The 20,129-nt window shown below is 39.2% G+C and overlaps 3 protein-coding genes across 24 annotated transcripts in view; 2 read left to right on the top strand and 1 right to left on the bottom strand.

The window, feature by feature from the left end:
• The window catches only part of CCPG1 (cell cycle progression 1), a 45,128-nt gene extending 39,655 nt beyond the window's left edge, over nt 1-5,473 (top strand). For 20 of the 22 annotated variants that reach the window (XM_025197053.1, XM_025197033.1, XM_025197036.1 and 17 more), the window contains 2 exons: nt 1,140-2,554; nt 4,498-5,094. In XM_025197053.1, the coding sequence (XP_025052838.1) occupies nt 1,140-2,554; nt 4,498-4,681 (1,599 nt within the window). In that variant the 3' untranslated portion in view covers nt 4,682-5,094. Of the gene's footprint in view, nt 1-1,139; nt 2,555-4,239; nt 4,325-4,497; nt 5,095-5,348 lie in introns of those variants that run through there. The other 2 variants (XR_003092660.1, XM_025197052.1) reach the window with 2 other exon arrangements.
• Nucleotides 4,498-20,129, top strand: part of RAB27A (RAB27A, member RAS oncogene family) — a 78,411-nt gene continuing 62,779 nt past the window's right edge. The window contains exon 1 of the mRNA XM_025197059.1: nt 4,498-4,589. The gene's annotated coding sequence lies outside the window, so the exon portion shown is untranslated. The remainder of the gene's footprint in view (nt 4,590-20,129) is intronic.
• PIGB (phosphatidylinositol glycan anchor biosynthesis class B) overlaps nt 5,460-20,129 on the bottom strand; it is a 15,156-nt gene continuing 486 nt past the window's right edge. Inside the window, exons 2-13 of the mRNA XM_025197012.1 lie at nt 19,984-20,121; nt 18,189-18,324; nt 17,794-17,911; nt 16,421-16,525; nt 16,070-16,200; nt 14,672-14,812; nt 13,145-13,196; nt 11,903-12,114; nt 10,217-10,281; nt 7,961-8,174; nt 6,577-6,757; nt 5,460-5,975 (exon numbers count right to left, since the gene is read on the bottom strand). Of these exons, the coding sequence (XP_025052797.1) occupies nt 5,856-5,975; nt 6,577-6,757; nt 7,961-8,174; nt 10,217-10,281; nt 11,903-12,114; nt 13,145-13,196; nt 14,672-14,812; nt 16,070-16,200; nt 16,421-16,525; nt 17,794-17,911; nt 18,189-18,324; nt 19,984-20,121 (1,613 nt within the window). The 3' untranslated portion in view covers nt 5,460-5,855. The remainder of the gene's footprint in view (nt 5,976-6,576; nt 6,758-7,960; nt 8,175-10,216; nt 10,282-11,902; nt 12,115-13,144; nt 13,197-14,671; nt 14,813-16,069; nt 16,201-16,420; nt 16,526-17,793; nt 17,912-18,188; nt 18,325-19,983; nt 20,122-20,129) is intronic.

Raw genomic sequence — 20,129 nt, 5'->3', positions numbered from 1 at the left:
GCAGCTGGGGCTGGGGTGAGTGGGGCCACAGCCCTTTCCCCTCCCCCCACAGACTTACCTGCTTGGGCGGGGGGAGGGGGTTGGCATCTATGCTGATCGTATAAGAGCGAATTTACCTCACATATAACAAATTATGGGTCTAAGCATGCTCATCGCATAAGAGCGAATTTGCATATAAAGAACCTGCATAAATCGAGGGAAACCTGTACAGGGTCCAGATCTGAAGGCATGGGGCCCCATAGAGGCAGCACAGAGCTGAGAAAGGTGGTGCGGACCTAAGGGAAGCAGCATGGAGCCCCAGGGTGGTGTTGTGGACAGTGAGAAGCTGAGAAGGGAGGTGTAGAGACCCATGGAGGTGGTGTGGGTGACAAGGAGCTCCAGGAAAGTGGCATGGGTGGCTCAGAGTCTCAGATCGGTGGCGCACAACCAAGGGAAACAGTGTGGGTAGTATGGACCTCAGGGTAGTCTGGGCTGAGAGGCAGTGTGGAGCCCTGATCTGGTGGTGTGTACCCCAGGGAGGTGGCAATGGGCCCCAGTCTGGTAGTACAGGGCCCAATATTTTGGTAAATGGCTGAGGAAGCTGGCATGGGGCCCCATCAAGTGGTGGGCTGAGTGGAGGAAGCATGAGGCCTGAACCAGGCAGGTGGGGTCTGATCCAGTCTGTGGAAAAGCCCCATGTCAATCATCCAATCTGCCACATGGAGAGGTTGAGCACCTCTGGTATAAGTGATACATTTGGACTTCAGTAAGGCTTTTGACACTAACTTGAATCAGAGATGCATCTTCTGATTTTAGTTAGTTTATAAAGGTGCAAATCTACTTTGCCTTCTGTTTGATTTTAGACTAACACAGCTATCGACCTCTTGCTGTTTCCCATGACATCCTGTTTAATTAAACTAGGAAAATATGATCAAATAGAAACTATTTTAAGGTGGATGTGTAACTTACTAGAATATATATTTGTGTGTAAGGTTGCTACAAGAATGAAGGTTATAAACTGTTCTTTTATGCTGTAGTTGAAGCTGAGTTTGTGCTTCAATTAAATGATTCTATAAAGGTGGATTTAGCTTAATAGTTTCTCAAGATATAGAAGTGTTAAGTCTAATTAAACCTGTTTGCTTTGTTTTTGGTTTTATTAGTCATTAAAAGAGGACCTTGCAACATGTCTGATATCTACTGAAGTGGAAAAGAAATCATTTGAATTTCAGAAAAGAAGTCTTGCTACAGAAAATCAGCACTTAAGGGAATCTCTTGAGAATGAAGAGAAAGCTTTGGCCTCACTGCAAGAAGAGTTAAGGAAGTTGAGACAACAAATTAGGAACTTAGAAGATAAAGGTACTAGCACAGACTCAATTGTTATGGAAAATCAGAAACTGAAGGAACATTTAGAAGAGGAAAAGCAAAAGAATAACAACTTTCTTAGGCAAAAAGAGATACTTTTTGCAGAAGCACAAATGCTAAGGAGAGAACTTGACAAAGAACGCCAAATAACAGAAGCTCTCAAAGAAGAACTAGAGCAATTAAGTTCCCGTCAGACACCCAGTGATATGGACACAGACAGTATGTTGAGAGAAACTCAAGAAATAGAAATTTTGCAGGGAAGACTAGCAGAACTGGAAAAGAAGCTAAATTTTGAACAACAACGTTCTGATTTGTGGGAGAAGCTGTATGTTGAAATGAAGGACCAAAATGTAAAACAGGAAGTTGATGAAAAGGGACAAAAGCAAAGTGGAAAAGGAACAAGTAAAACCAAGAAGAAGCCAAAAGAAACATTTTTTGGCTCTGTTAAAGAAACTTTTGATGCGATGAAAAATTCCACAAAGGAGTTTGTAAGACACCATAAAGAAAAGATTAAACAGGCTAAAGAAGCAGTGAAAGAAAACCTGAAAAAATTCTCTGATTCTGTGAAGTCTACATTCAGACACTTCAAGGATACTACCAAAAATATCTTTGATGAAAAGGAGAAGAAGCCTGGTGATAAAAGATATGAGGCAAACAAAAAAGCAAGAACTGTTTATCGGGAATATAAACCTCACGAGTGTTACAAGCATACGCACCACAGAGGGCCTAGCATGCAAAATGATTTCAAAGAAGGAAGAAAACAAAGACCAACTGAATTTACAACATTTGAGAAAGATACTAATTCACAAAAATGTCTCAATGACCCGCTGTGTAACAGAAAACCTCGCTCTGTCCTAAAGGGCTGCTCTGGTATTTTTGAGTGTGCTCATCAGGAATTCATTAGCCTCTTTAACAAGGTATTGGACCCTATTAGGGTGGATGAATTTAATCGGTTAATACAAAAGTATTTACAGCAAGAAGTAGACAATTTCCATCACTGGAGAGAACTAGAGAATTTCATTAATAAGTTTTTCCATAATGGGGTCTTTATACATGACCAGATGCTGTTCACTGACTTTGTTAATGATATTAAGGATTATCTTGAAGAAATGAAGGAGTACCAAAATGATGATGAAGAGGTGTTTGAAGATTTGGATAAATACATTTACAGATACTACTTCCACTACGATAATTCACCTCAGTTTGGACCCAGGTTGGTTTATGTAATATTGCTTGCATTGTAGCTAGAATTAAAGAATCTTTTTAAAGGCTATTAAAGAGATTGAAGAGATAAACAGCAGAGACTCCCTATGCCTGAAGAAGGGTGACTGCACCCAAAAGCTTGCTAAGAAGTTTTTTCCCACTACTCAGTTGGTCTAATAAAAGATATCACATCTACTCAAAGAACCTTGCCTGCCATTAAAGAGATTAGTATTATTTTTCTATAATAGGTGGCCAAACCCTACAATTGATAGGAGGACTTCTCATGGGAACAGATCTTACTATTCCAACAAGAACTTATAGCACAGATTTAACAGCACATTACACAGTTTTTAATGTGTGGTGATTCCTTTAGAAAGCAGTTTGCTTTAAGTAGTACTGCTTAATTTACAGTGTCAAATGCAACAGCAATTTGCTTATTATGCTGAAAAGCTGTGTTGGATTTTTTTTTTTTTTTTTTACTTTGACCTCCCTCTTGACACTATCTGTAAAACAAACAAACAAAAAAAGGGGGGGCAGTTAACTTCTAATCCTCTCTACTGTCAGCTGCTTCATGGTGAAGGACCTATTTATAGTAGAGATTCTTTTAAGACCTATTCTAATAGATAAATGCGTGTCTAATGGATAGGTAATAATAACCAAATGGATTACTGGCTGCTTCTATAGCAGGGGTGGACAAAATAGTGGATCCAGCCTGTGGTCGGACTCCATTTCCCAGCAGCTGCTGCCTGTATCTCTGTGGCCCAGGAACAGCTGGGCTCTGACAGCATGGGGCAGAGTTTCCTTGGAGACTAACCCCAGCAGTGCTGGCAGGGTGGGGAGCTGCTCTGGGGCCAGGGCTGGGATCTTGTGGCAGTGACAGCGTGATCCAGATCCAAGGCAGAGCTGCGATCTGTTGTCTGCATGCCTCTGCCTTTAAATTTTAACTGTGTTTAACGTAAAGTTTCAGGTTTATTTTCAGACCCACTGTTGCTAACTTTTTCCCTCCTCTGTTTGTTGTAGTGAATAGTCTGGCTATATTTATTTTGAGTTATATCGTATTATTTGTATGAGGTTTTATAATACTTTTTAAATTGCAGCTTGAACTGCTTAGGTGGTATTATATTGACATTAATAGGGTAGCTTATAATTCTCGGTTTTGGAATGTGCACAAAGCACATCTAGATGCATTTCTTTCTTATTCATAGATTAAATTGCGTGTCATTAACCATTCTATTCTATTTGAAAGGACTAGACTGACTTTTAATATCTGACAACTTCATTTTCTGACATCTTATTTTTCTGCAGTCTGAAATAAAAGGGATCTATTTCAGGCTAGAAGAACTGTGTTTACTAATAATGTTTAAAAAAATTAAATGCCTGTTAGACTTTTCCTAACTTACCTTTTGCTAGCGTTAGTGCTTACTCTTTTTTGATGTACATTGTTTTGTGCATGTATGCGACCCTGGGACAAGTCTATGTAATAGAACAATAAAATTATTTGGATAGAGCTCCCGTAACAAGAAGAAAAGATTATCTGTAGCACCCTCTCTTCTTACATACATGTCCTTATTGTAGAGAGAGATACACCGATTTGTCATTTGTTTGGTAGTAGCCAATTCCTATCTTCTTCAATAATAAAGGAAATTCTATAGGGTTTTCTTCTCAAACTAATTTTAAATGTTCTTACCTTTGTAGATCTCTTACCAGCTGTCCCTTGCCACTGTAGATTTGTTTCCAGGTAGATTTAAACAAGTTAAAGATCTTCACAAAGCTACTTAAGGTGGATGGTGATTTATTTTTAACAATGAACTTGAAAATCTTGTTTATAGTTTTGTTTATAGCTATTGAACTTTCATTTTGCCCTAGTAACAACAGAATGTAGTTCTGCATATCTTGTTGTTCTTATGGAATTGGTTTCAACAGTAGTAACCAGATTTTATTTACTTGTTGCAGTCAACCTTCCAAAAGACCTTCATTCATACAAAGTGAAAATTCCAGACATGAAAAACAAGCGCAAAAGTACCATCAGCGTAATAAAAGAGAAGGTAAATGGCATAAACATGGTCGCACTAATGGAAGACACATGGCAAATCTTGAAATAGAATTGGGGCAGTTGCCTTTTGATCCAAAATATTAAGTAATTTATATGTGGTAAAAACATGAAGATTCAAGCAAATGATTTCTATCCTCACCGGAAATTTTTTTCAACCAAGTGGCAAGATGCAAGGTTTTTCTCTAAATAGTTTGGTATTTACATGGTTGTTCAAAAGCATCAGTTGAGCTTTCTAACATGCATATTCTATAGTGTTGCTTTGGTTGCAGGTGCACTATTACAGAAACTAGGCATGTAATGACTTGTGTATGAAAATAAGCTTAATTGCATTCCATTAGTATAGTTCCAATTTGAGTCATACATAGGCTAGATACAGATGTTCAAAAAGCCTAAGGCAGAATCATTCTAAATTATGTGGTTTTCTTTAAGTGGTGTAGTTTAGATTGGTAGCAAACAGAACACACATTCACCCTTTGTTGGGGGGAATCAAATATTAGACCAGGTTCTGCCATTTTTAAATCAGTCAGTGAGTGGCAAACTTCTGTTCTGTTACAGGTACAGACCTGTTTCTGATCACTTATACCAGTAACAGTGTAATGTCTGTACCTGGCCATAATGTACAAGTCATTAACACTGATGTTTGGTGTACTAACTTCATCTCATCCTTCAGAATGTAGGTCTAGATTATGGTAATGCATCTCAGTGTTTTGTAATCTTATACTCGCTTCTTGTCTTTTTTTGGGGGTTCAAGAGCCTGTTGACTTGTGAAGAATTTGCTGTGCTGCATTCTAATCAGCTTGCTGACTTATGCACTTGAAATTTCTTGCCCATCTGCATATTGTGGAAGAAAAATAAAGAAACATTGTGGGTAAAAAAGTCTTTATTTACAAGCAATCTAGCATAGATGTACAGACCTATAAAAGTTAAGCTTTGTTTTACTACTTTAAATTGCACAAGGCATACAGTAGTTGCTGGTATTACTGCTGTTGCAAATAGCCTAAGACATATGAAGTTTGTTCCCCAAAATCAGAACATCCTGAGAATATTGCTACTGGAGTTCCATCCTCCACTTTACTGAACAGGTTGAGTTCTGTATAATCCTTAGCTACTCTTGTCAATTGCTTGAGCCAGACTTCCCAGTTTATTGCTTATTTATTTCCAGAAGCCACCCTTTTCTCATTGAGTTGTTCATCAAGCTACAACCATGCAATATTGATTTCATTTGGTTCCAGTCCAGAAACTGATGTTCAAATGCACTTTATTTCATTTTTCTCTTGTACACATGTATGTGACTCCCAATTCGTCCTTCAGGCACATGGGTGTGAAATACAGCAGCAGTTTTCTCATACTCATTTAAAATTAGAAATGATGATATTTCCTGTAAATAAAAAAAATCTTAGTTTCCAGGCAGTACAGCATTATTACACTAAAGTGCATCAGAACTATGTTCCTAAATTTCTGTGAATCAGCTATTTATCTACCTGTAGAAGCTCTGTTCTGTATTCAGGAATGATAAGTATCTACTCTGCTACATCCTAAGAAGCCCTGTCTTCAATGCTGTCTTGGTCACAAAACACTTGAGTAAATTAACCTTGCATGAGTGTGGAAGGGAAAGACATTCTGACTGCAGGCTGCTCTGTTCATTGCTTTGTGTTCATGAAGTAACTTAAGATTTTATAGGTGATGGCTACATATCTCAAACTTGTCTGGACACTGTTCTTAAGATTGCTACCATAGAACAAAACTTTATGACATCTGCAGTTTTCTAGATACCGAAAGGTACCCTTCTCTAGGATCATCTGATTGCTGCATTTTGGGTGGGTGGGGATGGGGATTTCATCTGTTAAAGTCATGTTTTAAAAAGATATGGATATTTATTTTCAAAGCTGTAATTACAGCTCTTCCTTTTTGTTTCTTAGTCTGATGCATAAACTGTATGTTAGTTTGAGCTAAATGACCTTATCTTGCAGTTAACATACTTGTTCAAGCACACTGAAGAAAATCAGGTGATTTGGTAATAATGTATCATTGTAAAATTCCTCCTTCAACCATCTGAGTGGATTAGAATAAAATACATCTGCTTCATCAAGGTATTTCTCATGTCCAGTTAAATCTGGCGGGCACTGAAGGAATCTCATTTTCAGAGGACAGTGAACATGGCTAGGACAGAAAAAAAACCCCATCAAAATAAATGGCTGAGAAGAGAGCAGTTTTAAGTGATCAAGGTAGAAATTTCTATTAATGGTACTGCATCTTAGCCTGAATAAATTCTACCAATTTCCTTATTTTCAGTAGGTACATTTTCTGTTTCTGTACTAACCCCGTAGGCTAAGTACAGACAGTCAAAAAGCCGAAGGTTGAATTGATTTAATAGTTGCAGATTAGTCTAAAGTGCATAGATTGAACCAACAAGCAAGTGAATAGACAATCACTTTTGATTCCAGAAATGCAGCCATATGTCTGCAGTGGTACAGGCCAGAAACTGGGGGGTGCTAGAGCACACCTACCTGCCCAACTGGAGCAGACAACTTGGGCTAAGGGCTAGCCTGTTTACCTACAGGGGATGGAAGGTGTGGGAGAGGTGCAAAGCATCCTGAGATGCTGGGGGCCTGTGAGTTAACTTGAATCTAGAGGGGATCTGGGACAGAAGTTCAATAAACCAATTTAACCTACATTACTTAAGTCTGGTACTATATCCATCCAGGTTTACCGTAAACTGGTTTTGGACATTTTGAAAGCGGCTTAAGTGCGCTGAACTGGTGTTGTATTACAGATTTGAACTGGTTTCCAATCACTTATACTGGTTTGTGTGTAATTTCTGTCCCTAGCCATAATGTTTTTCTAGCCTTCTGTATTTTATATAAGATTACCAAAGATAAAATACAGGAGCAAGTATTGGCAAGGCCAAACCATGAGAGCTTTATATAAGTAACCCATAAGGGAGAAGATTTTGGATCTTTCCAGCCAAAACACCCTCCTGTGTGATATCAGTCCTTTAATAGAAAAGGCATGTGTCAAAATTGGCTCCACTGTGTAAGTTCTCCCACCCCCTTGTTTTAGATGTATCAGCATGTATTAAATAATTATGAAATAATTGCTTTAGTTATGTCATATTTAAAAATTCTGTCACTTAGCCTTCTGTTAGCAGAAGTCAAGATAATATTAGATCATTAAAGAAAATCCTGACTCCTAGCACCAGTTAACACTCAGAGGAGTGAAGATTGTTAACATAATGAAGCAATATGAATTGTTTTAATGAAAAAAAAAAAGCAGCCTTCATGGATGTCTTAAGTTTTGGGAAAAAGCAGGAAAAAATCCTGGTTGAAGTGAGATTTAAATAGATTGTATTTGCTACTTTATTACCTGTAAAAAGGAGTAGAGTGGCATGGCATCATTACAAAGACAGAATCCCATGGCTGGTTTGAAGAATTATAACAGAGCTGTTGTACATGAATCATGACATCAAGAGGGCCACGCTGGTGAATTAAGCCAGTATACAGGGCTGGAAGTAAGTTTGATAAAACCAGGAAGGCCATTGCTGATTTTTTCCATGTTTTCATTTGTTTAAGAGAATATCCTAAAGTGAAATTAGTAATATGGTTACAACGATGGACAAATGTTAACAATACTGACTACAAACTTGTTTTATAATAGTAAAATTTGTGAAAAATGCTAGTTGCAGTTAAGCAAGATCTTGGCAGTTTGAATTACTGTCATAAAAGGATATACTGACTCTAGTTATTACTGTTTAGAATAGAAATTGAAGGGGCACCTTTCTTAAAGAGTCTAGTCTAAAATGCAATTACGAGACACAACTTTAAGGTTCTTAATCATCATTTGCAATTCACAGTTGCACTTGAGGTAAAGTGAGAGCCAATACTTCAGTTCTCTAGACCTGAACTTCTTTTTGTCAATAAGGTGAACAGTCATATAAGAATAAGGTAATGAATAAATCTGTACAAATGGTATAGGAAGACTTTTATAATGTTAGGTTGTAAGTATCACAGGTAGGACCAGACCATGTGACACGATCTGCATTACTGACAGCATGATTGCCTCACATCTCTAACACTCATGAAGGCCTGAAACCGGGCTACTGTACCTTCATATGAATTGCCTTCAGGAGCTGGGAGATGAAAGGGAAGTGACTGGCAACTTCAAGCAACATAGTGATATCTTAACTATAAGATCATAGAAAAGGAAGCCTCCCTTTATTGATTTTAAACAGCCATTTTAGTCTTTGTTCAGCAGCCAGCACAACAGCTTATTTGTGAAGATGTTATTTCTACCTGCCGGATGCATGTTCCTTATAGCCATTACTACTGAAAAGAAAATGAAGAGCTAGTAGTAGTGGGAGGTGATATCCTGATTATTTTTCTAAGCAGATGGTAGGTGCAGGGAGTTTTTTGCTCCCATGACTGTAAGCAAATTTGTCAAAGGAGTTGTTTATATTTTGCAGCTCTGCAGTCTCTCTCTTCAGGTCATGCTGTTTCCACCTTATTGTTATAGGATCATGAAACTTTATATTGACTGTCCTCCCTGTTCCCACCTTTGCTAAATCACAAGCAATAAACAAATTGAATGGCCTACGTCAAGATTGTAAATCTAAGTAAAGTAAATAAAATAATAACCTTAAGTCCAGCCTGTACAGAAACTGCAAAATTGTCAGTTGCAAACAAAGCCCAGCTGGTTTAAACACAATTTGACCTGAAGTTGTAAGTCCTTTGTCCTATATGCAGGTGATCAAATAAGACTATCTTTTTTCTACGTTTTATACACTGAAGTTAAGTGGGTTATAAACAAAAAAGGCAAGATTGTTGTATACTAGGGTCTTTTCTCCAAGTAGGAGTTAACCTGCACCCTATCCTTGTACTAACATGTTAAGCTTAAATCAGGCAATACAATTAAGTCTATTCCCAATTAACTTATTTTGTTTTAGTTTAAGTTTGGTTTAAACTGAAATAATGTTCACTTAGGTGCTTGAACTGATTTAAGTATATCCGTCTAAAAGCTACATCTTAACCTCTCAAAAATCTTTTCTTTATAAGAAATGATTTACCTCACATGGCTTTTGTGATGTCACTTTACCAGTTCTGTGGCCTAGAGAAAACCTTGATTTTTTTTTTTTTAATGTTTATATATTTAAAAATACCGTTTCAGGTCAATTTAATATATAAAAGCAGCAGACGTGGTAAATGTAGTATTTTCTTTTACAGGAAACCTTTATGAGTGGTATGGGAGATGAAGTCATAAGAGCAAGATACCTTCACCCTTTTTTTTCCTTAACATACACAGTCTTCATTTGTTTCCCAACATTTTTAATGGTTGGACAGGGTGGATGAGAGAGAGAGAGGATAAGTAAGAGCAAAAGCACAGCTACATGTAAAAGGCTGTACTTCCAAAAACATGCACAAAAATGTGAAGGCTATGGGGGTAATGCTCAGTACTGAAGGCATTCCACCTGCACATACAGACTTGTCTTTGACCCTATGCATCTTTCTAATTAGCTGTAAATGAAAATTAGATTACTCCTAGTCAGGAAACCTCATCACGAACAGTTGGAAAAAATCTTTTACAGCAGACTTAGCATCACAAAACATGTAAAATCCAAATGCTTACCACAAAATACCATGCAAAATGGCAGTACTGGATATATAAACCTGAATTCTTTGTGGCTCAATGTGCTGTAATAAAAACAGGAATGGTACTACTGAAAGAAAATTAAACAAATCAGTTCTTTTGATAAATCTATGCTTTAGAACATGCAGGGATATATGAGAGAAGACGGTTAATGTGGATTAAAAACCTTTTGACAATCAATTTAGAATTAGATGAAAAGTTAAATACCATATTACAGTAACTTTGCCCAATACATGTCATTTGTTCCCCACAGTTAAATTAGGGTGGGCATCCAATTCATTTACGTGAAGTAATAAATACTGTGTTTGGTTATCGTGACAGTAAGCAATTACTACCAATAGGTAAGTGTCCTGACAACATGATAATCTTGGTAATAATTACTGGGTGGTAATAAGTAACTTACCTATAAGGAAAGACTAAAATAAGCCACTGTCAGTTACACTGAGTGAGGAAAAAGTATTATAAATGAAACACTTACTTGATATCTTACGAAGTATGGAGTAACACTAGGAAGGTTTACACTTCTTTGACACATTGCAGTCCTATAGCTAGGAAGCCAGCCATAGCAGCTTTATTAGATGGCATATAGTTATCACAGGCTGCTGACAAATGCTAAATTAAAGGCATGCTGGGATCTGAGGCAAAATCCCAACAACCGTGCCCCCTGCTATGCCATATGTGCATGGTAGGTAGCATGACTGGGAATTGGGGATTAGATCCCTATTGTGCCACACTGCCAATGCAGGGGGAGCCTGGGATTGTGACTCTGGTCTCCTCCGGCACAGCCAAGTTGCAAGCTTGCCTTCCCTGGCTGGGAGCCATGGTCAGTTGGTTGGTGCTCCTACCTGTGGGACCACACTGGAGTCTTGAAGGGCTTCAGTGTGCTCCCAAGGCTGGGAGTGCTGGCCGCACATTCAATTTAAGGTGTGATGGGAACTAGCCACAGTTATTATACAAAAGTAGTGTAACAACTTTTGTGGCTTATTTCCTGTTTTATTGTGCCATTAACTGAGTGATCATGTGGCTGAGTTACTAGTTAAGAAGCGATTAATTAGTAGGGCTGTGAGAAGCTTCAGGTGCTGATCTGATTTGGAGGAGATTCAGCCTGATTTGGTGGCCAAATCTCCAAATCATGATCGAATCAGGAGACCAATTAAAAGGTCCGAATCAATTCAAAGCTCTCTGAGTCGATTTGGAAAAGATTCGGAGAGCTGCAGCAATTCAGGCAGTTCCCGCATGCTGCAGCAGAGAGCTGGACCTGGACTGCATGCTGGTAATTGCTGTCCCCCAAATCGGCCGAATCTGAAGCGAATACTAGCCACTTCACACAGGCCTATTAATCAGATGTTACACTTAAGACCTGATTAGCTGTCTCACTGTTTTGGAGCAATTTTTAGCTCTGCTTCAATGTCCAATCTCTTGGTATTTCACACCGTAGGACCGTGTTTTAAGATACCTGGTCAAGCCACATCTTTAATACTTAATGTTTCACTAAAGTTTTTGCTATACAGCTGTGACATACCACTAAAGAACTTTCTGCAAAGTATTTACATGGGAACATAAAACTGGAAGGAGCCTCTTGGGTCATTATTAGTTATAACCATCATGATTTTCACAGATTATTTAAAAATAACTACTGCAAAATTTATACATAAGGGAGTTTACCTGTATACCAGCACAGTCCAAACTGTTGCCACTAGAAAGATTTGATGCTTGCTTGGTGCCTGTAGACAGCCGTGAATGAAAAAAGGCAGATGTGCACCCAAGATAACTGGGAATCCCTGAGTGAAGTACCAGTGCCAGGGATGAGAACCATAAATTGTTCCCAAATTCTGTATCACGTTAAACTTCAAGAAGTTCAACTGAACAAATACCCACTGAGAGATTAAAAAAAGAGATTTATAGTTAGATTAAATCTAAGGACAGCAACAAGACTGATAAGAAGCACAGACAATAGAGACTACATCTGATTTATCTTTTTAATTAAAAAATTTAAAGCAAGACTTTCAACTAACTACTGTTTTATAAATACCATTTCAAAAATTAAACATAGAAGTTACAAGCTTTGTTGTTTGAAATAGTCATCTTCTTTCCTAGAATGCATAAGTGGCTTTGGAGACTAGAAATGTAAGTATGAAATATTTTAAAAATCTATACACAATCATATGTGGTTACTCCCTAGCCATAAATTATTCCCAAAATGTACCTGCAAATCTCTAGCAGTTAGTAAATTCCTTAAATGAGACTCTGATTCACCACAGACGTTGTTTTGAGAGTTCTTTGACTGGTTTTCAGAAGTGCTTGGTGTAGGTATAACTCTGCTTCTACTGAGGCCACTGGAAACTTTACCACTGACTAAAATGGGAGTAATATGAGGCTAACACTGAGGACTTCCGAAAATCCCATTCTCATGCCCCAACCTCTGCTTTTTAGGCCTGGCATTTTTACCAATATGAAAGCAGAAAACTTGCAAGATTTGATCAAGAGCTTTTTTCATCTTTGTTTTAAGTAATTGATGAAATGTCCAAAAGCAGCTTTTAGAAAACGATGAAGTACCTAAAACTTCAGAAAAGAGAAGTTTCGCGAGCAAGTTAGGCTCTAAGTACTTCTAGCAAATATCAAGTATCTAGTAAAGATCAAGAACAAAGTACAGTATATTCTTGATACTATTTGAAATGTTCTTAGTGATTTTAAAATAAATGTAAAGATATTAATGACTAAAGGTATCCTCTAGATTGTAGGCTATAGGTATTAAAAATCATTAGAGATTATGCCAAAGACAGAATAAACAGATGTCATATCAATGAGATAGTGATGGTTCCATATTCCTATACTCTAGAGCCACCTATTGAGGTTCAGAAAAGCTGCATCTTGCAAACTGAGATAGGACTTGGTATGGCAACTTACCTCACCATAAAACACACGATCAATTAATAAAGAGGTTCCTAGAGTGACCACTCTGCAACAATCAAGAAAAAAAATGCTTGTATTATTGACTCCTTCAGAATATTTGTATTTTAACTTGGACTTTTCTCCAATTTGCTGCCACAATTCACTGGACATGTCTATACATGCAAATAACCTGAGAGCAGTTTACTCTAATTACTCTAAACTCTCCCAGGCATGCATCTACATGTGCAGGGATGCAGGAGCAGTTTTACTGTTCCTGGCAGCAAATCTGCTCCCACCCCCTACAACCCTGCTTCAGCCCCTGCAGCTTCTAGGGGGAGCTCTAGGCTCCCCCTGGGTGATAGCCCCAGGGGTGGCAGGGAGCATGGGGCCAGGAGATAGCTCCTGTGAGCTGCCTGCTGCTGGGGCAGGCTTTGCCACTGGAGCCTGGGTAGGGACAATGTTTCCCCTACCCCAGCAGCAGGGAGCACCCAGCCCCTGCTCCATGATCCTGGGGCTGGGAGAATCTTATCTCCCAGCCCGAGCTCCATAGTTGCAGGGCCCAGGCTGGGAGATCCTTATTTCACAGTGCCAGATCCTTCTTTCCCAGCACCAGCTCTGAGTTTGCAGTGCTGGTGCTGGGAGATCTTTATCTCCCAGCCCCATTTCTACAGTTGGGGGGCCAGTGCTGAGAGATTCTTCTGTCTCAGCACCAGCTCCACAGTTGTGGGGCTGGCACTGGGAGAGAAGAATCTCTTAGCATCAACCTCGCGACCGTGAAGCTTGGGTTGGAAGCTCCCTGTTGCCAGGGCAGGAGGGCATTGCCACCACCCTGGCAGCAGGCAGCTCCCAAGGGCAGGGAGCTATCTCCCGCTCCCTGCTGCCCAGCTGACTGGGAGCGTATGTGCTACTGGTCTGGCATCTACACACACACTACTGTGCAGTAAGTAATTAAGAGTTAAATTTGCTACTTGCATTTTCAGGTAGCAAATTTACTCGCGATTAGACCTAATTATTGTGCAGTAAGTGTCACAGTCTACGCATGCAGACATTTAACTACACAGTAATTGGCTCTAATCTCAAGTGAAGTGTCTTGTGTAGATGCATCCACTCTGTATGAAAGACTGACCTCTACCTATTCATAAACATTTCTAATAATTCATTGGCAACTAAGGTCTCTAGAACAGCCACTAGTGGGTTGGAGGTCCTCAGATATTGCCCTCATGAGGTCACCCAATATACCCTCCTATTCTTTTATACAGAAAGCAGGCCCTATTTCCATAGTGTTTTATTATTCCCTTTTCACAAATTATTCTAAGCAGGAGCTTTCTCTAGGTCTTGCATTCTTATACTCAAGAAAAATGTAAAGAGGGTAGATATACAAAGGGTCTACATCAGGGGTTCCCAACATTTGTGCACCCAAGGCCACATTCGAGGCACCGCACTGAGAACCACTGGTCTACATTAATCTAATTTTAATATAACAGATATCATAGGTAAATTATACATAGCTAATGTAGTTCATTGATTTCAGAAAATACCTACCCTACTGGAACAAAGTTATATAGGACGAGGTCTCCTTTCTTCTGTTCTTGCCAAAAATGCCAGAACACCAAGGGTATCCATGGTATAACAGCAGTTGGACGAATAATAAACGCAAGTGCTACCAAAGTTAAATATTTGCAACTAGAAAAAGGGAAAATTAATGAAACCATGAAAAGCATTGTAGAGAGACTTCACTCGTTCACTCATAATGACATCTTAATGTAGGGTATATTGGAAAGGCGTATAGCATTTTAATTACTGTTTCTAGGCATGGACATAGGCAAGCACAGCAGCATGCGTGCCAATAGACTTGAATTTTAGGTGCAAACATTTACTGACCTAACTAAACAAACATGCTGTAAACTAAACTAAGATTTGGCACCAGATCTTTTTCCACCTTTTAAGCAATCAAACAGCATCTAACTTAGTCTAAATGTGATCCTATTCCATCTTACTTGGATCCCAAAATAGCCATTAATTTGTATGCCTTTATTATGTCTCTTTAACTTAGCCTTATGATTAAAACACAAAAAGCTGAGAGGAGGAAGATCCACCCACCTTTTACATGATTTTTTTCATGGACTTGAGCCCAGTAGAATAGGATCACACTTAAACACACAGGTTCTGGAATAGGATCTGGCCCCAAGTCTGTAACAAGGAACCATATGTATTTTAAAGCAGTTCAGTAAAAAAAAAAAAATTTAAAAAGAAAATTAGCAGTTTCTGTATGATTTTATATCCTTCCTAAGTTACCACAGACACAAATGTTTTTACACTGCCGTAAGGCTTAAATTGATGCTTCCTACAGAGTGAGGGTTTGAGCTGGGAACAAAGGAAGCACGATTTTATATTCCCACTATTCTGACCACCTCTAGGAGATAAGAGTAGCAGCAACAACACAGCTATCATTCCATCCAGAAGTCAGAACAGCTGCAGTTTCTTCACAAGCTCAGTGTTTTGGGCTGCTCTACTTAATGTTAGGTTTCTTTTGCCCCCTCATCTACACTCTGTTTCTGTCTAATGTAGACACCTCTATGTAGCAAAAAGGGTACTGAGGCAGCTTCCAATTTATCCATTTATTTTCATACATCAGGCAGCCCTGCCTTAAGACATAACTGGACTTGGTGGCTCTGCAGGGGACCTGTGCTAAAGGGTAAATTTAAAACTCAGCTTGAAAGATAAAGTAATGGTCAGCTTTTCATACTATGAGAATGCACTTTGAGGTAAGCTTTATAAATGCAGAAAGCTGTGCATTTTTCTAACAAAAATAAAGATGAAGAATCAATGGGGAAGGCTGGAAAAAAAGTGTAATGATGTAAAGTGTAATTTTAAAAGTTGTATCCATCTTGATCATCCTAAACCAAAGGTTACCACTATTGTTAGTACAAAGTCTCTCACCTGCTTCCCGTCTTTAAGCCTTCCAGTGGATAGTAGAAAAGAGCAAAGATGGTGAGAACAGTTTCCATTGTGTTTGTTAGAGTTCTGGTACAGCAATACCATGTAAACCAAGAGCACAACTGGCAAAAATACTAAAAACAATTATTAATAACTTATGTAGGAGAAAGAGATTAATACAGTATTTGTATAGCTTTAAATAAAATCACTAGCACTTAATTCCCAAACTTGCAAAATATTCAGCAACATAACTAAGCCCTTTGAAATATTTAAGCTCTGTTAAATGTTATATTATCTGTTAATAATATACTGTGTCAGCATGCACAAGAAACATTTTTGAAGGTGGAGACTCACCACCCACTTTGCTGTTTCTGCATTTTCTGTGTATTTCATGAATGAGTAAAGCTTCACATCTGCTAAGGCCGAAAGAAGTGCTTGGACAAGTCTAGGGACCCAAATCTACATTAGTAAAAAGGAGAGAGTCTATTTTTGATTTTCATAAACAAGCCCCTATTAAATACCAAGGTTTAACCACAATATAGAAAAATAAATGCACTTGTGAATTGTCACTACACGGAGGAAATGTGGGTATGGACAGATATTCATTTTAGCTACTTTAAAAGGAAAGGAAGAACTGTTCAGAAGTGCTCATCAGCTGTTACACTAACCCAGGGGTGGGCAAAATGTGGCCCATGGGCCAGATGCAGCCCATCAGCCCATTCTATCTGGCCTGTGGGGCCCCTAAAAAATTTAGAAAATGAATATTTATCTGTCCCTGGCTGCCTGTCATGCGGCCTTTAATGGCTTGCCAGAACTCAGTATGTGGCCCTCTGCTTGAAATAATTGCCTGCCCCTGCACTAACCCTTACCTCTTCATAATCCCCGTGGCACAAATGAGGTAAATCACCTTGAATGAAGTAGGCTTAAAGTTGGAGTGGTTTTACAACACTTTTGTCACTACAGAATCATATAGTGTAATAGTTGCATTATATAAGCTTATGTTGGTATCCTTTGATGTCAGTACAATTATTGCATCTGTCTGCACTCTAAAGATGCATGGCCTTTTCTTTATCTTTTTGTAAAGAACACTTTTATTTTAAATATTTCAGCCCTACAGAAATACGAGTTCAAAGTTTCTATTAAAACTAAGTAAAAAAACATGTTTGATATTAAACCTATTGTCTTAAGAAATTCTGGGAAGGATATTTAGAATTTTCAGAATTGCTCAGCAGTGAGATTGCTCATCTCCCATTAAAGCTGAATGGAATTTTAATAATTGTAATGAGTGGAAAGCAGAGTTAGATCAATACTGAGCACTTTTGAGAAATGCCACTGTCAAAATCTGCCAGTTGTTAACCAGTAGCTCCTGGTCTTACACAATTAAAAACTCATTTTGTTTGTAAGGACTTACTAAGCAAATAAGATTCTAACTCTGAACAATACATGCTTTGAAACCACAAGTGGCTGAGAGAAGCCAAGAATCATTACTTACAATTGTAATGGTCTGTCCTGCCTTTAGAGTTCTGTGAGTGGGCCAAGAACCATGGTAGAGCCCCACTAATTTCATTGAGGCTTTACCCTGGGTACAGTTGTTTAATACATATAGATACAACTGCCAGATCTGGGTTTTTCTTTTCATATAGGCAGCAATCAAGAAATGTCTGACCTACAGCACACCATTTTGATGCATTAATTTTAAGTAACTTTTTAGTTGCTTAATTACTTACCAGTAGTTGAACCTCATCCTTTGCCAACAGCTGTAAAATTTTATACATGCCTGCAAAGAGTAGTGGGTACGAGTAACCTCGTAAGCCTTTTTCCCACTCCCAAGTCAGGTGGCCATAATTAGTAATATTAAGGATATATACCATAAATGTGTGAAACAATGTTTTCACACTTGAGCTTTGCAAACTTTCACAATTTTAGGAAAAAACAAGATTTTACTTCATGGCTACTTTTAGTGATTCTACCAATAATCAGATTAATTTAATGTTGCCAGAGAGACTTGCAGCCAAACAGCCTGCCCACGAGAAGTTGTATTTAGTTATGATAAAATTAAATAAAGTGAACACATTTAATTCTAGAACAATGCCATTTATTCTAACTTCATATCAAAGGATATTTGAAAACCATATGATGTGCAACTTCAAGTGACTGCCAGTATTCATCTGGAACGAAGCTTGTCTGGACTAGAGCGCAGTTAAATACTCGCAGAGTTATGGTAAACAAGACCAAATAAATGTTTTCACCAATAAGATCTGAGAAAGCAAAACAGTAGTTTTAAGAAAACTTTTATAGATGCTTCAGTAATTATACTGTACACCAATTACTACTTGAACAGAGGCATCTCTTCCAACTGACAGCTATTAACTATCTAGTAGCCTGATCTTGGAAGCAAAACTAGGAAAAACTCAGACTTAATCCTCTGTCAATTTCTGTCATTTTCTTGTTCTTTGCAATTTGTACTTTAATAAGATTTTTCTTGGCATCTAGTTGGTTCTGTGTTGAAATCTTAATTAAAAAGAATGTTGCCTCATAAGTGTTTGAAGTACAAAAGAAGTTAAAACAATTCAGCAAAAACTTTGCAAAGACGAGTACCTTGGGTTATTAGCAGGTAGAAAACAATGTGAATTGACTGCTTTGGACTTGAGCTATTCTTCCCCCCAAAACTAAACTTTCATTCATTTGGGCAAATGGAGGGAGGGAGAGGATTGCGGGGAACTGGCCATCATATTCTTTGGAATCAGTTTTTTATTTTTCAAAAGTCTCTACCCTTCAAGCAAATGAAGATGAATGGATTCAAGAGTCCTTTCTAGCTCTTATTCAGTAGTTGAAGGTAATAGCTGCAATGGCATCAGCCCATTTTGCAGTCTGAGAAAGTAGTTCTGAGAGATGTAAATACCCCTAACTGGTGGTGGTGAAAGCAGATGTTCAGTTATGGTAATGTGAATTTAAATTATTTTTTCAGTTTATAAAAACAGTGAGAAAGGGAGGATGACACCTGGAGAATCAAATATGTTACTGTGCCCAGGATGTAGCATTCATGTTCTTCAGCTCCCACTTTTATGGGTACAGTGATCAGCATCTCTCCTCAGCAGTGAAATCAGTCTCACTTTCAGGGACTGATGCTGAATATGGTCTGCAAGTTCCCCCTTTTGGCAGGGGCTGCTGCTTGCCCTTTTCTCTGCCAGAGGCCAAGCAGAAGACAGTGTAACTGTCACACTTGCTTTCAAGCTTCTCTTTGCAAATGTGAGTGTTAGAAACATTTTAAGTGCTAGAATCTAGTGTCAGCACATGGACCCTGGCTTGGGCCCATGCCAATGCCACTTATGGCGCAGGCCCAGCAACAGGCTGTGTCCGTGGGGTACCCTGTGCCTTAAGAAGATGAAGTCTAGCAGAGCGTCTGTGGTCTTCTACTCACCACTAGTGGTGCCTCACCTGAAGTACTGGGTCCAATTTTTGGTCCCAGACTTCAAAAAGGATGTGTACAGATTGCAGGGAGTCCACCAGAGCAGCAAAAAATGATTAGGAACCTGGGAAGTCAGACTTGTGATAGGCTGAAAGACCTACTGCTGTTCAGTTGGGAGAAGAGAAGATGGAGGGGGGATTTGGGTACTCTTCAAATACCTGAAGGGCCATTATAGAGAGGATGCAGATGGGCTTTTCTATGTAGGTGTCGGGCCAGGACTGGGAACAACAGACTTCAACTACAGCAGAGGGCATTCAGCTTGGATTAGGAGAAATGTCTTACTCCGAGGGTCATCAGCCCCGGCACAGGCTGCCCGGAGAGGCGGGGGCGTCTCCATCCCGGAAATGTTCAGGAGCAGGTGGGGCAGGCAGGTCGGCCGCTGGGGCGGGTTAGGCAGGGGCGCTGGCCTAGGGGACCCTGTGCGGTACCTTGCAGCCCCCTCGCCTACCATCGCCTGCAGGCGGCAGCTCTGGTCCGCCCCTGCTGCAGCTCAGCGCGTGGCCCTGCACTCGCAGCCTGGCGGACGGGGACAGCCCCGGCCCCCGGCCGAGCGCCCGCCCCGGCCGGAGATGGCGCCAGGAGGCGGCTCACCTG

The sequence above is a fragment of the Alligator sinensis genome, unplaced genomic scaffold (assembly GCF_000455745.1).
Source record: "Alligator sinensis unplaced genomic scaffold, ASM45574v1 scaffold250_1, whole genome shotgun sequence".
Taxonomy (NCBI): Eukaryota; Metazoa; Chordata; order Crocodylia; family Alligatoridae; genus Alligator; species Alligator sinensis.
Note: the sequence above shows the minus strand (reverse complement) of the source record. Positions and strands in the feature narration are given on the sequence as shown.